Here is a 14,157-nt window from a genome sequence, read left to right as displayed (position 1 = left end):
ATAATGTGAAATTGTAAGTTTTGTATTCTAATGTACTGGTGCTCTAAAGCCCTACACTATGAACATACTTATAATTTAAACAATTCTGTAAACAGTTGTTGAAAATGAATATCATAAGTTTTGAATCTCTAAACATGCTTAGGGCTTCAAACATGCTTAGGGCTTCAAACATTACATACACCCTTCCCAAACTAGAGGGGAAAAATGTAATTTTTTATTGTAGATTTTTAAATTGGAAGAACAGTTTCATGGAAACCATGGCCTAGAATGGACTCGGCTACCTTTTATATTGATTGGTTTGGATATAGAGTATGCTCCCTCTATCTGACTCTACCATAAGGTGGTTTTGAGTGTGGATGAGCTTAAGTGTTGAAGTGGTCATAGGTTCTGCACTGTCTTCATTACTTATAATCATTCCATTCAATAACTATTTGCTCACCCTCTGTTTGGGAGATCCTGTAGGTACTAGACCATTTCCTGTCAAATTTGTCTATAACCACATTTATTTTCTATTTGTGTTCTTCCCTAAATGTTTGTGCAGTGTCTGGATTGTTTGTATAATTTTGAACAGTCTTGCTGTCTCTTTGTCATAAAATTTCTTTGGCTGTATTTATTCTTTGATTTTTGATAGCAAACTGGACAGGGAAATTAGGGTAGATTTTTGGGAGTTCATCAGTTCTATCTACATTTTCAGTTTATCGGATGGACAATAAAGGCTGCAGTGGTGAATTATTCCAAAAACTCGGGGTTGCCACACATGGCGTTTGCACAAGGATCTCCTAGTATTGTCAATTAGTAGGCTTGTTCTAAACTAAAACAGACGTAGGCAAGAACTTTGTAATATGAGTTTTACCTGGAAGCAGTTTTTTCTTCATAATGTACTTGGCGTCATTCATTCTCAAGATAGTTAAAGTCCATGTATTTAAAAATACAGTCAAGATCCTATGTTTTGCTAGTGTCTAAAGTTCACATGGAAACTAAGTGATTATTTTTATGGTCACTAAATGATTTTTTTCATTTTTACATTTTTCAGCTATTCTATCTTTTGTTTTATACATTATTATAAATGTGGCATTATATTTTACTATAACCCAAAGTTATGTTTTACCCGTGTTTCCATTACTGGGTTATTTATTCTCTTTATATTTCTTGAGTTTGGAGGTGGAATGTGAAAACAATATTAAGGGGAACATTGTACTTAGTGAAATGAAACCTAATAAATTACTACAGTAGTTCACAAATACCAATTCCAGATTTTTATGAAAGTGGCAGACTTTAAGAATATTTGTCCCAAGGCAGATAGTGATGCATTTGTCCAGTAGATAAGTCCTTAATCTAAGCGCATTGTGTTATGTGTGGTATATGCCTCATCATGCCCATGACAAAGTGGGTTTCCTGCTTTTCTGGCTGAAAAACATGAATCTTTCTCCAGAGTGTTTCTCAAACTTTAATATGCTTATGAGTCACCTGGGGATCTTGTTAAAATGTAAATTTATAATTACTAGGTCTGGCCCCCAGCTGAGACTATGCAGTTTTATCAGGCTCCTCAGTGATGCCAGTGCTTGTCTGCAGATAGCATTGGAGTAGGTAGGCTCTAAATCACTTCTGTTTTGCTTTGAATACAGGTGCTGAATCGATTCTCCTCAGCCCCTCTCATTCCACTTCCAACCCCTCCCATTATTCCAGTACTACCTCAGCAATTTGTGCCCCCTACAAATGTTAGAGACTGTATACGCCTTCGAGGTCTTCCCTATGCAGCCACAATTGAGGACATCCTAGACTTTTTGGGGGAGTTTTCCACAGACATTCGAACTCATGGGGTCCACATGGTATTGAATCACCAGGTAAGAAAATTTGCTTATTATTGGAAAACTGATTTGCTTATTATTATCAAAGGCTCTTCCAATAAAAAAGTACAAATGTTCATCAGTTGTATAGTAAGCCTTCAAGGAAAGATTTAACTATAAATGCAAGAGGTCTTTAAGATGAACTCCAGAAAGAATGCTATCATGGGTGTGGTAATTCAAATTAGGCTCTGATTCTGTCATCATAAGTATCCGTCAAATTAATAGTATCGTAGTACATTATCAATCTAACATAACATTATACTATTACAACTACTGAACTCTGCTGTTGTAGTGTGAGAGCAATTATAAACAATATATAAACCAATGAGCTTGTCTGTGTTCAAGAGTACTTTTTGTATCCATAGACTATTTAGAAACAGCTTATTTTATATATATGTTAGACATCAAATTACGTTTAGTAGAGTGCAAACTCAATAAGTACTTGTATCTGCACCACCTAGAACAGTATGTGATCATAACAGGCATGCAAGTGTATTAATTAATTTTCATAGAAGCCTCTATCAAAATCTAACCAGATTCTCACAGTATGCAAGTATATATCCTAAGTGTATTAAAAGTAGTTCCTGGCTGGGTGTCCCTTGATTTTTTGGTTAAATTAAAATTAATATTAGTTGCTGGACAATTTGCCAGCATTTTGTGCTATTTTAAGCATGACAGAATTCTAAAAACTACTATAAACCAAGTAGTTCTATTTAAAATTTTGGAACTCTTTTATTAAAAGCAAAGTTGTATTAATTTTTGAAAATGAGATGTTTCTGATCATGGGTTGAATATAGTTTTGTATTGGAAATACCAATGTTTTTCTAAATTGCTCATATTCCGCTTTCTCTTTTCACGTGGAGATTTGGTCACATTCATAACCATAATCTTATCTCCCTGGAAAGTGCGTGTCACTGGGTATAAGCAACCAGAAAATATCCTGAGCCCCTGCTTGGTTTTCCACACCAGCACATGCTCATTCTAACTTTCAATGTTAAGCTATGCGACTTTTTATCTGACTAGGTACCCTTTTAGCGTGGCTCACTGGTGGGAGTCCTTTTTAAAAAAAAAAAATTTTGTTGGGGAACAGTGTGTTTTTCCAGGACCCATCAGCTCCAAGTCAAGTCGTTGTCCTTCAATCTAGTTGTGGAGGGCGCAGCTCAGCTCCAAGTCCAATCGCCGTTTTCAATCTTTAGTTGCAGGAGGCGCAATTCACCACCCCATGCGGGAATTGAACCGGCATGGGATGTTGTTAAGAGCTCGTGCAATAACCAACTGAGCCATCTGGCTGCCTCACCACCAGCTCAGTGGCAGTTTGTTGTCTTTAATCTAGTTGTGGAGGGCACAGCTCCCTGGCCCATGTAGGAATCGAACTGGTAACCCTATTGTTCAGAGCTCGCGTTCTAACCAATTGAGCCATCCAGCCGCCCGGTGGGAGCCTTTTGAATAAAATTCCCCACAATTCAGCATCACCAGGGATTTGTTTGGTTTCTCTTTGAGTCACCATTTCTAATAACCTAGGAGTTATTATTATTCTTTAATTAACAACAGTAGACAGATTTACCTGTTATTGACCCCCATGACCTATTGTGATTGCACTTGGGGTAAATGCTTCTTAGATGATGAATAAGCTCTTAGCTGCCTCAAAGATGTTAGGTTTTTTCCATCTTGTACTGGGTTTCCCTGGTGTCCCTAATTTCCATGGTATGGTAACTCTTATGGTAACTTGCATGGTAATAATTTTCACTAAATAGTCCCTTAGAGACTTTTAAAGAAATCTGTAAATAAGGAAGAAGTTTTATAAGCTAATTGTGTCTTTTTCTGCCCCATAAAATGTCCATACCAAATAAAACTAAGGCATTCTTTTTCTGTGGAACAGAAATCTACCAGCTTGGTTTTAAATAGGGGATTTTTAGAAGTTATTAGTAATAGCAGAAATGTCTATAAACACGTTGGCCAAGGTTTAAGATGGAGGTGAATGGCCGAGATGAGAGAAGGGCTCTCATTCAAGGCTGATGATACAGCTTTCACCAACTGTCACTGTGCCTCTCAAGTGCCAATTCCTTATCTGCCTTCCCTGTCCCCAAGCCACATTCCAACCAGGCTACAGGGAAAAGGGAGAAGGGAAAGGGATGTTGCAGGTCAGTGACAGAACTGAGAGCCAAAAGAGAGCACTGGTTTGTTCAGTTTCCCATAGAAGGATTCATAAAGCTCTAATAGTGGTTCTTTTACTAGCTTTTCTCAATCGAAGGTTTAATCGGATTTTTCAGAAGGTCAAAATTCAGTACACAATACTATACTTTGAAACGGCAGTCACAAGGAGACCCTTTCCAAACCTCGTAAATCTAATATTAATTAATAGAAACCAAAAAGGATCACTTTTAGCTATGAGCTCTCAAGACTGTTCCTTCAAGGTTTTGTGATCCATTCTGGTGATTAGGTGATGAAATTCAACTCAGAATTCAGTAGATTACACTGTCACCCAGATTTTGTGGCTAAAATGTCTGTACTATGGGTGATTGTCACTTTGCATGTTTTGAAAGCAACCATTTCCATGTTGAAGGAGACAGTCTCCTTTTGTTTTTATTCTTCCCCCACACACTCAGGGCCGCCCATCAGGAGATGCCTTTATCCAGATGAAATCTGCGGACAGAGCATTTATGGCTGCACAGAAGTGCCATAAAAAAACCATGAAGGACAGATATGTTGAAGTCTTTCAGTGTTCAGCTGAGGAAATGAACTTTGTGTTAATGGGGGGCACTTTAAATCGAAATGGCTTATCCCCACCGCCATGTAAGTTACCATGTAAGTTTTTCTTGGGTCTTGGCGCTATTCTACGCTATATGCTGGTAGGTGCTTAAGCTGCTTTCATATCTTTCTGTGTCCCTGGTTCTTTCTGAGGCAGGCAAGGTGATTACATAAGGCTTTCCCATGTGAAATCAGTAGTACCTGATAATCATTTAAGACCTTGGTTGTGGACATCCATAATTAGAGACACTGCAAATACCTCCTTTCAAATTATATTCTTGCTTTTCCAGTAATAAGCACTTGATTTCTGAAGCTTAGTGTGCTCAAGATAAGCACTGACTCTGGGAGGCAACCTGGCTATGTAGATATTTTAATACGCATTTAAAGGTAAAATTAAGTATGGCTAGATCGGTTTTCTTCCTTCTTTTTTTTTTTTCCTGTAACATATTAAGCTTTTTTTAGAAGGCTGATTTATGCCCATTTTGCATTTTTAAGTTTTGGAGCATTAAGTATTTTTTTAGAAAGGATAACCTGAGGAGCATTTTTGTAGCTCTTCAGGATATCTGGAATGAGCAAGTTAGTAAAAAATGTAAATGCGTAAGTAAATTAGCCAAAGTTTCCATTGGATCACAGGATCAGTGCTTAATTTCAAGCCATGCTCTTGCTCATTGGCACCTGGGTGCAAGCCATCTGGAATCCTGTTTGAGAGGAATAAGCCCTTTAGTCTGAAGATCAAGTCTGGTTAGTGACTAAGGAACATCGGGGGGTATGATATTAAAACTTGAATCTTTTTGATACAGTTTTCGGTTTTGAATAAGACATACCTTGTTAGGAGGCATGTTGGATATGTTTAAAAAATGTAACGCTTGGAATGCAGTCCAAAGATAACTGAGACAGTAAACTGGATTATGAGCTTGATTCCAATAAAATAGGGAGTGTTAGGACATCACTTTCTAGTGAAAAGGGATCTATACCAATAAGCCTGTTTGATAAAATATTATTCATAGAATATTCGATGGGGCTTACTCCTTTTTTTCCCTTGGAATTCCTAAACGCTAATATTCCGTTTATCTGCTGCTTGCTGTTGGTGAATATTTAAGAGTTGATTGCTAATGAGTATCAAGTTTTGAAACTTTATGTTTGGGCTTAAGTGGTTATATTAAAATAATATTAGTCATATGTGTTCTGTCTGTAAACCACTGATAAATGTCAGTAACTTTTACATTTCCTCTAGTGATGATTATCAACCATTGTGAGATGAGGGAATTTCTCCTCTATGTGTAACCAAAATTCTTCTGCTATGATATCCTTTTACTTCTCTCTTCCTGGTGGTCATTAAAGACTTTCTTCATAACACTTTCATTTCTTCCCTTTTCCCCTCATCAGCCCTAATATAAAATAAAAAAATTTTAATGTATTTTTTTCACATAAAATTTATTTCCATATCTTTACTTTTAATACTTTCCAAAAATTTTAACTAAAATTTGGCCATTGCCATTTTAGTGGAAGAGTTTACCCATTTAAAAAGAAAATTCCAATTTATGCATGCGAATGTTATGCCTGTTCTACTAGCCTTTTTTTTCCCGTGCCAACTCACTTTAGGCAATTGCCTATTTATACAACCACCTAAAAATGTAAAGAAATTGTATGGGTTTTTTTATCTAATCTCAAGGACTAATGCAGTTAAAATAGTGATTAGTTATAACCCATGGCGGAGTTTCTTGTTAAATTTGGGAAAAAATAGAGTCTCATTATTTTAAAATTTGTAACTTTATTTGTCTTGAAATTTAACTTTTCAAAAAGTTGAGTATTTTAAGGTCAACTCCAGTTTTCTAGTTTATGATTATATACATTCATATATTTTCTTTTAGGAATACGAGAATAGCTGTCCTTTCATTTGAGGAATACCCAAATCTGAGCAGCCTAATCTATCTAATTATCAAAATCTCTACTTTTTGTTTTGTGGCAGAAAAGACTTACCTACTGTGTATGCCTCTCTTATTGGTATGAGGCACTGTCGTGTAATGAATTGCTTGATAGTTTTGAAAGCAGGATATGAGCACAAGCTTTATAGTTTTCTATATGACTCAGGTGCCTCAGTTTATCCTATTTGCCTTTTTGTGGACTCTTGAATGCCAGGGATCATAATTTAAAAATTTATCTACATGTAGCTCAGTTTTGGGTGAGCAGGAAGGAGGTACGCAAAAGGTAAATATGAGCTCAATATGTGGGTCTTTGCCCTGTGTACCCATCTTCAGCTAACTGCCTTACCCCTCTCCATAGACATGTGGAAACTCTTAAGAGCAGAAGACAATAGAGATTTTCATGTGAAAAAGTTATCCTGTGGACCTCTGCTATTTGCAAAATTGATTAGGTGGTTTTAGGTATGAAAATTAAAGATAGGAACTCCAAGTTCAGGTAATCTCTCAGTTTTCTGTTGGATACAGATGGCCTGCATAGTTGCGTTCATCCCACATGTTAAAGCTATTGACCAGCAATGGTCTTACATAAATGTTACGAGGCAGGGAAGATATTAGATAATCAGAAGACAAAGGAGTTTCATTCTATTTTCTATTTAATCTGAGTCCACATTTTTATTAGCTGACTCTCAGGAAGACACCATCTATTTCTTCCAGGCTATTTCCCAGATTTGATTTTTTTTGTTTTTAAAATAACAGTTTTGAAAAGTGTAGATTAGCTTTAAAGCCCATCTTCTGGGTAACCTTTAGGTACTGTGTGTTTCCTCGAAAATAAGACCTAGCCGAACAATCAGTTCTAATGCATCTTTTGGAGCAAGAATTAATTATAAGACCCGGTCTTGTTTATAATATAACCAGGTATAATATAATATAATATCATATAATATCATATAATACCAGGTATAATATAAGACCCAGTCTTATTAAGACCTGCTATAATATAATATAATATAATGTAATATAATATACTAATATAATATAATACCGGGTTTTATATTGATTTGTGCTCCAAAAGACACGATAGAGCTGATTGTCCGGCTAGGTCTTATTTTTAGGGAAACACGGTACATAAAGGTAGGAGGAATAATGCAGAGTTGATCTTTTAAGTCAGTTCACTCTGGTACAATCTATGCTTTGGTATGATACATAGTATTGGTGAAGAGTGTTTCATCATGACCATTTTCATTTCATGCTGTACTATAGGCTGGTTAAGGTAGAATAGCAGTGCAGTTCTCAAAAAAAAAATTCAGCTTTTACTTTGAAGTTATAGTAAATGTCAATCCTATGTTTCTTTCCTCCAAATTTGTGGTAATTGGTGATCGCTAGTGGAAACTTTATCACATGTCATGAAATGGTTGAGAAGACTTTTGAAAGTCCACTTGGTACTGGTTTTACCAAATTTCAGGTTAAGGAAGGTTGTTTAGGTTGAGGGGGTATGAGATTTGAGATTATTTCTAGGTGTTAACGTGTACAATCAAAAGGAAGTTGCTTGGTGTGGTATAAAAAACTGGTCTCTCTTTAAAATGTATATAGGCAACAGTGACTTTCTGGCTTTAGTGCTAGCACATATGTGTCAGCTATTACAAATGTCTCAAAGTTTCTCTCTCTTTGCTTATTTAGGCCTGTCTCCTCCTTCCTACACATTTCCAGCTCCTGCAGCAGTTATTCCTACAGAAGCTGCCATTTATCAGCCCTCTGTGCTTTTGAATCCACGAGCACTGCAGCCCTCCACAGCATACTACCCAGCGGGCACTCAGCTCTTCATGAACTATACAGCATACTACCCCAGGTAAGGCTCTGATGGACATGGAAATGAGGCACAGAAACAAAGGACTCCTTTGATAGCCAGTGCCTGAGTTCACATAAGAATATTGTCTGTCACATTAAAGGTTATCATGGCAGGAAACAATTTCTGCTCATATCTCTGACCAAGAAGGTTGTTTTAAGATAAATCAGACTAAGTTTATTTTTTAACCATGTATTGACAGCATGATCTCTTAGGCTACTTTTGTATACAACTTTACATTTTTTCCTTCTCCTATCTTATGGTCATAAGTGAGTGGCACTGTAATCATTGCAATAGGGTAGCAGTATCAAGTGAATGAATTATAAAACAAGAAAATCCATAAAAAGAACAGTTGTATTTTTAAGTAGCATGAATTCGTATGTCAACCCAGAATAAATAAAAACTGTTTTTAAATTGTGCACCGCTTGTATTCTTTCCCCCCTAAATCTTTACTAACAAGTTCAGAATGAAAATAAGAATTTTTTTAGAATCAACTTTTTTTTCTGGTTTTCTAGGAAATTTTTATTTTTTATTTTTTTACAGTTGACATACAGTATATTAGTTTTAGGTACACAACATACTTACAAAGTGATCGCTCTGCGAAGTCTAGTACCCACCTGACACCATATATAGTTATTACAGTACTATTGACTATATTCCCTATGCTGTGCTTTACATCCCCTTCACAATGTTTTAAAACTGCCAGTTTGTACTTCTTAATATCTTCACTTTTTTCTCCCAGTTCCCCACCCCCCTCTCACCTATCACCTAGCAATTATCAATTTGTTCTCTGTTTCTATGAGTTTGTTCCTGTTGTTTGTCCATTTATTTTGTTTTTTTAAGATTCCATATATGAGGAATAGATTCCTCATATAAGCGAAGTCATATGGTATTTGTCTGTCTTTGTCTGACTTATTGCACTTAGCTTAATACCCTCTAGGTCCACCCATGTTGTCAGAAATGGTATGACTTCATTCTTTTTTTAATGGCTGAGTAATATTCCGTGTGTGTGTGTGTGTGTGTGTGTGTGTGTGTGTGTGTGTGTGTACGTACATACATATACCAACTCTTTATCCATTTGTCTGTGCATGGACATCTAGGTTACTTCCATATCTTGGCTATAGTAAATAATTCTGCAATGAACATAGGTGTGCACAAATCTTCTCAAATTAGTGTTTTGCATTTCTCAGGATAAATACCCAGAACTGGGATTGCTGGGTCATAAGGTGGTTTTAGTTTTAATTTTGGGGGAACCTCTATACCATTTTCCATAGTGGCTGCACCAATTTGTAATCCTGTGAACTATGCATGAGGCTTCCCTTTTCTCTGTGCCAACACTTGTTGTTTGTTGATTTATTGATGACAGCCATTCTGACAGGTAGGAGGTGATAGCTCATTGTGGTTTTAATTTTCATTTCCCTGATGATTAGTGTCATTGAGCATCTTTTCATATGTCCTCTTTGAAGAAATGTCTGTTCAGGTCCTCTGCCCATTTGTTAACTGGGTTGCTTATTTTGGGGGGTTTAAGTTGTAGGAGTTCCTTGTAAATTTGGGGTGTAAGCCCTTTTCGGATGTATCAGTGGCGAATATCTTCTCCCACTCAGTAGATTGTCTTGTTTCATTGGCGGTTTCCTTTGCTGTGCAAAAATGTTTTAGTTTGATGTAGTCCTATGTGTTTATTTAAGTCTTTAATCCATTTTGAGTGTCTTCTTGTATTTGGTTAAGAAAATGATCCATTTTCATTCTTTTGCATGTATCTATCCAGTTTTCCCAACACCATTTATTGAAGAGATTGTCTTTACCTCCGGTATAGTCTTTCCTCCTTTGTCATATATTAATTGACCATGTATGTGTGGGTTTCTTTCTGGGCTGTCTGTTCTGTTGATCTGGATCTGTTTTTATGCCAATACCACGCTGTTTGATTACTATAGCTTTGTAGTATAGTTTAATATCAGGTAATATTTTTCCTAATTTTTTGCCTTTTAACCTTTGTATTAGCTTTATAGTTGGTTGAAACACTGCTTTTATTATGTATTTGCCTTTTGTCAGTGAGAATTTTTTTCATTCCTACGTTTTCTTCATATTTTTTATCTTTTTTTTTTAATACTCTTAAGGCATTTATTTATTAAAACATTCTCTGACAAAATTTCACATTAGCTTAAAATTCAAATGAGTCTTTACATTTCTTTACTGAGGTCTCCACCTCAGCATATCACATGAAAACACCTTCTCTGGTAATGTGTGTTACCAGCATCAATTCGGTGAGCCCCATGGTGAGCCTCTTTGTTCCCTAGATGAACCAAGTAGATGTTAATATTTCTCTGTTAGGTAAAAGCCCCTAACTCAAACTTAATGGAAAAGGAGTGAAACTTCTGCAAAGTGCACTTTAAGAAGAGGTGCTTTTTGCTTATGAAAAGAGACCAGTGAGTCCTCTGAGAATAATAAAAGGGAGTATTTTACAATTAAGCACATGATTTGGAGTGAAGAATTCAGATGTTGCTGTGCTGGTCCAAGCTGTTAATACTCTCCTTGTTCCTCCCATGGGCCCCTTTGTCAGGTATCACAAAACTTTCGTCTGTGGCTTAGAGAACGTCCACAATCCTCTGCAGTACAGGGTAGTTTACCGCCTCATTCTCCTGGCAAATCAATTCAGTGTTCCTTAGCTTTCCAAAGTAGAAATCTCTCTCTCCAAGTCTTCAACAATAAGTTTCATTATATTGACCGCCTGCATCAGTTCTGCCCGCATCAGTTCGGCTGCTTCATCATTCCCATTGCCCACACCAGGACTCTTTAGCATCACACCTGGGCCAGCCTTAGGAGTTGCAGTACTGTGTGTTGCAGTGGGCCTCTGTGGAGCTGCGCTGCTGGAGCTGAGAGGTTTCTTTTGTTTGTTCAGAGCTGAAGCAACAAGTGAGGGAGACACTGCAGTTCTTGACCTTGGCTGGCAGCTACAGGGTCATAGTCTTTTCCATCATAGTTCGCATCAAAAAACTTCTTGAACCACTGAACGAATTCAAAATTGTCCTGAAACTTTCCTTTTACTAATTTGTCCACTGGAATTCTTTTGTTAACACCCATCTTTTCAAAACCTGCTTGTAGTATTTTGAAGTTCTGGATATACTCATGTTCTAGCTTAGTTTGGAATTTCACTTTCTTCAAGGCAATGGAGCCAGGGAAAAGCATGTCCATAAACTGACAATAAGCAGCCCCTGAGCACAACTGTTCTATATTTGTTGAATTCAAACGCAGAGACTCATTGATCCAGGCCAGCATGTCATGTCTACTTAGGCTATTGCTGGTGACTTGGTGCTGAATATACATTCCCTGCCATCTTTGGCTCTCAGACGAACTATGTCCACTGCCCGTGCCTGGCTCTGAGGATCCGTTTCCGTCTTCGTCTCATTCAAACCACCCAACCCCGCCCACTCATGCCATGACCTCACACGCACCCTTACATGTAGATGTAAAGCCGATCTTCTTGAAGAAGTCCTTTTCAGTTTTCTTGTAAGACTGGTTTGGTGGTGATAAAATCCTTTAGATTTTTCTCGTCTGAGAAGCTCTACTGTCCTTCGATTCTAAATGATAGCTTTGCTGAGTAGAGTAATCTTGGTTGTAAGTCCTTTGCTTTTCATCATTTTGAAAATTCTGTGCCTGCAAAGTTTCTGGGGAGAATCAGCTGACAGTCTTATGGGAACTCCCTTGTATGTACATCACTAACTGCTTTTCTCTTGCTACTTTTAAGATTTTGTCTTTTAACCTTTGGCATTTTAACTATGATGTGTCTTTGTGCTTTCTTTGTGTTCATCATGTTTGGAACTCTCTGTGCTTCCTCGATTTGTATGTGTATTTCATTTGCCAGGTCAGGGAAGTTTTCAGTCATTATTTCTTCCAAGTGGGTTTTAAGTCTCTCTCTCTCTCTCTCTCTCTCTCTCTCTCTCTCTCTCTCTCTCTCTCCCTCTCCCCCCTTCTTTTTCTTGTTCCCCTATGATGCAAATGTTGGTACACCGGATGTTGTCCCACAGGTCAATTAAACTGTCCTCATCTTTTAAAATCTTTTTTCTTTCTGTTGTTCTGATTATTTTCCACTGCCTTGTCTTCTAGATTGCTGATTCAATCTTCTGTCATATAATCTGCTGTTGATTCTATCTAATTCTTCATTTCAGTTATTCTTCATTTGTGACTGGTTCATTTTTGTGGTTTCTATTTCTTTGTGTAAGTTCTCACTGAGTTCTTTTGTTCTTCCCTGAAGTTCATTTAGCATCCTTATAATCCATGTTTTGATCTCTGCATCTGATAAATTGCTTACCTCCATTTCATGTAGTTCTTTTTCTAGAGTTCTGTCTTGTTTTTTCATTTGGGGCATGTTTCTTTGTCTCCTCATTTTGGCTGCCTCCTTGTGTTTGTTTCTATGCTCTAGGTAGATCTGCTATGTCTCTCAATCTTAGCATAGTGGTCTTAGGTAGTAGGCTTCCTGTGAGTCCTAGTGACACAGTCTCCATTGTCATCTGAGCCAGGTGCTCCAGAAGTGCCCCTTATGTGAGTTTTGTATGCCTTCCTGTTGGAATTAAGCCTTGTTTTCTGTTGGCACACCAGTGGGTGGGATTGACCCTCAGGCTGACTGGCTGTGAGGACTGGCCATGACTACGGTGGACAAGCTGCTGTGTGGGGGCTGTCCCCATGGAACAGGATTCGCTTTTGGAGGCTCTCATGCCTTTGATTCTGCACTTCGGTTGTGTCATTTGTGGTGCAGTTGGATGGTACCATGCTGTGGTCTGAAACTGGACAGTGGGTGTATTGGGCGGGGCTCTGGTGCAGGCCAAGGTCAGTGACTGCCTATGTCTGTCCTGGGGCCACCTAATAGGAGCCACAAAGTGATCTGCAGTTGGGAGGCGCCTGGGAGAAACCCTGCTCTGAACAAAGGCCAGCTGCCACTAGTGCCGGGCTTGGGGCCACTTAGCAAGAAGTAGAGAACACTCTGAAGATAGCCACTGCTTGTTGAGGGTTTGTGGAACTTTGAGAGATTCTAGGAAAGTCTGTAGTGCTAGTCAAAAGCCACCAAAAGAGATTCAGACTGAGTATGTAACTTAGGTAGGGCTAGATCTCAGAATCACCAGGACAGGGCAAATGATGTTAGCTAGGTTAATGGAGTGTTCAGATTTGGTGCCACCTGTGCCTCTATGCTAGGAATGAGTTGGGGATGGCTCAACAAAGAAACATTGGAGCTTTCACACAACTTCTGTCCTGAGAAAGCTGTCCCAACCCCTGCCCCTTTAGCCCAGGTCCTGAAGCTAGTCAATTCAGATTTTCCCCATGTGTCCCTGGCGCTTTTGGAGCTGTTCCCCCTGTGCTGAAGGTCATTGTGAGTGAGTCAGTCAGTCAGTCAGTGAATCTCTTTGTGGGTCCTTTAAGACCTGCAGTGCTTGCCTAGTTCTCTACCAACTTATTATTGTCTTTCTGGGACACAGACGCCCCTCTGGTTTTCACACTCAGATGTTACAAGGACAATAAAGACCTCTCTTCCCTCTACTGGTGTCCCAGGCTGGGGAGCCCAGTGTGGGGCTGGGACCCTTTGCTCCTCTGGGAGGGCCTCTGCAGCCAAGATATCCCTCCCGATTGTTAACTGCCACATGTGGGTGTGGGACCAGCCCACTCTGCATCTCCATCCCTTTTACCAGTCTTAGCATGCCTTCTTCTTTATATCCTTAGTTATAGGAATTCTATTCAGCTAGTTTCCAGATGGTTCTCGATGTTTTTTCTGTACTTTAGTTGTAATTTTGATGTATCCGTGGGAGGAAGC

At 38.3% G+C, this 14,157-nt stretch overlaps 1 protein-coding gene and 1 pseudogene across 11 annotated transcripts in view; one reads left to right on the top strand and one right to left on the bottom strand.

Moving 5' to 3' along the window:
• The window catches only part of ESRP1 (epithelial splicing regulatory protein 1), a 63,483-nt gene that overhangs the window by 24,469 nt on the left and 24,857 nt on the right, over window positions 1–14,157 (top strand). For 5 of the 11 annotated variants that reach the window (XM_074316408.1, XM_074316411.1, XM_074316409.1 and 2 more), the window contains 3 exons: window positions 1,626–1,844; window positions 4,454–4,652; window positions 8,195–8,363. In XM_074316408.1, coding sequence (XP_074172509.1) covers window positions 1,626–1,844; window positions 4,454–4,652; window positions 8,195–8,363 — 587 coding nt within the window. The remainder of the gene's footprint in view (window positions 1–1,625; window positions 1,845–4,453; window positions 4,653–8,194; window positions 8,364–14,157) is intronic. The other 6 variants (XM_074316407.1, XM_074316410.1, XM_019713384.2 and 3 more) reach the window with 2 other exon arrangements.
• On the bottom strand, window positions 10,943–11,722 carry LOC109435434 (microtubule-associated protein RP/EB family member 1; annotated as a pseudogene).

This window comes from Rhinolophus sinicus, linkage group LG12, assembly GCF_036562045.2.
Source record: "Rhinolophus sinicus isolate RSC01 linkage group LG12, ASM3656204v1, whole genome shotgun sequence".
In the NCBI taxonomy this organism is placed as follows: Eukaryota; Metazoa; Chordata; class Mammalia; order Chiroptera; family Rhinolophidae; genus Rhinolophus; species Rhinolophus sinicus.
Note: the sequence above shows the minus strand (reverse complement) of the source record. Positions and strands in the feature narration are given on the sequence as shown.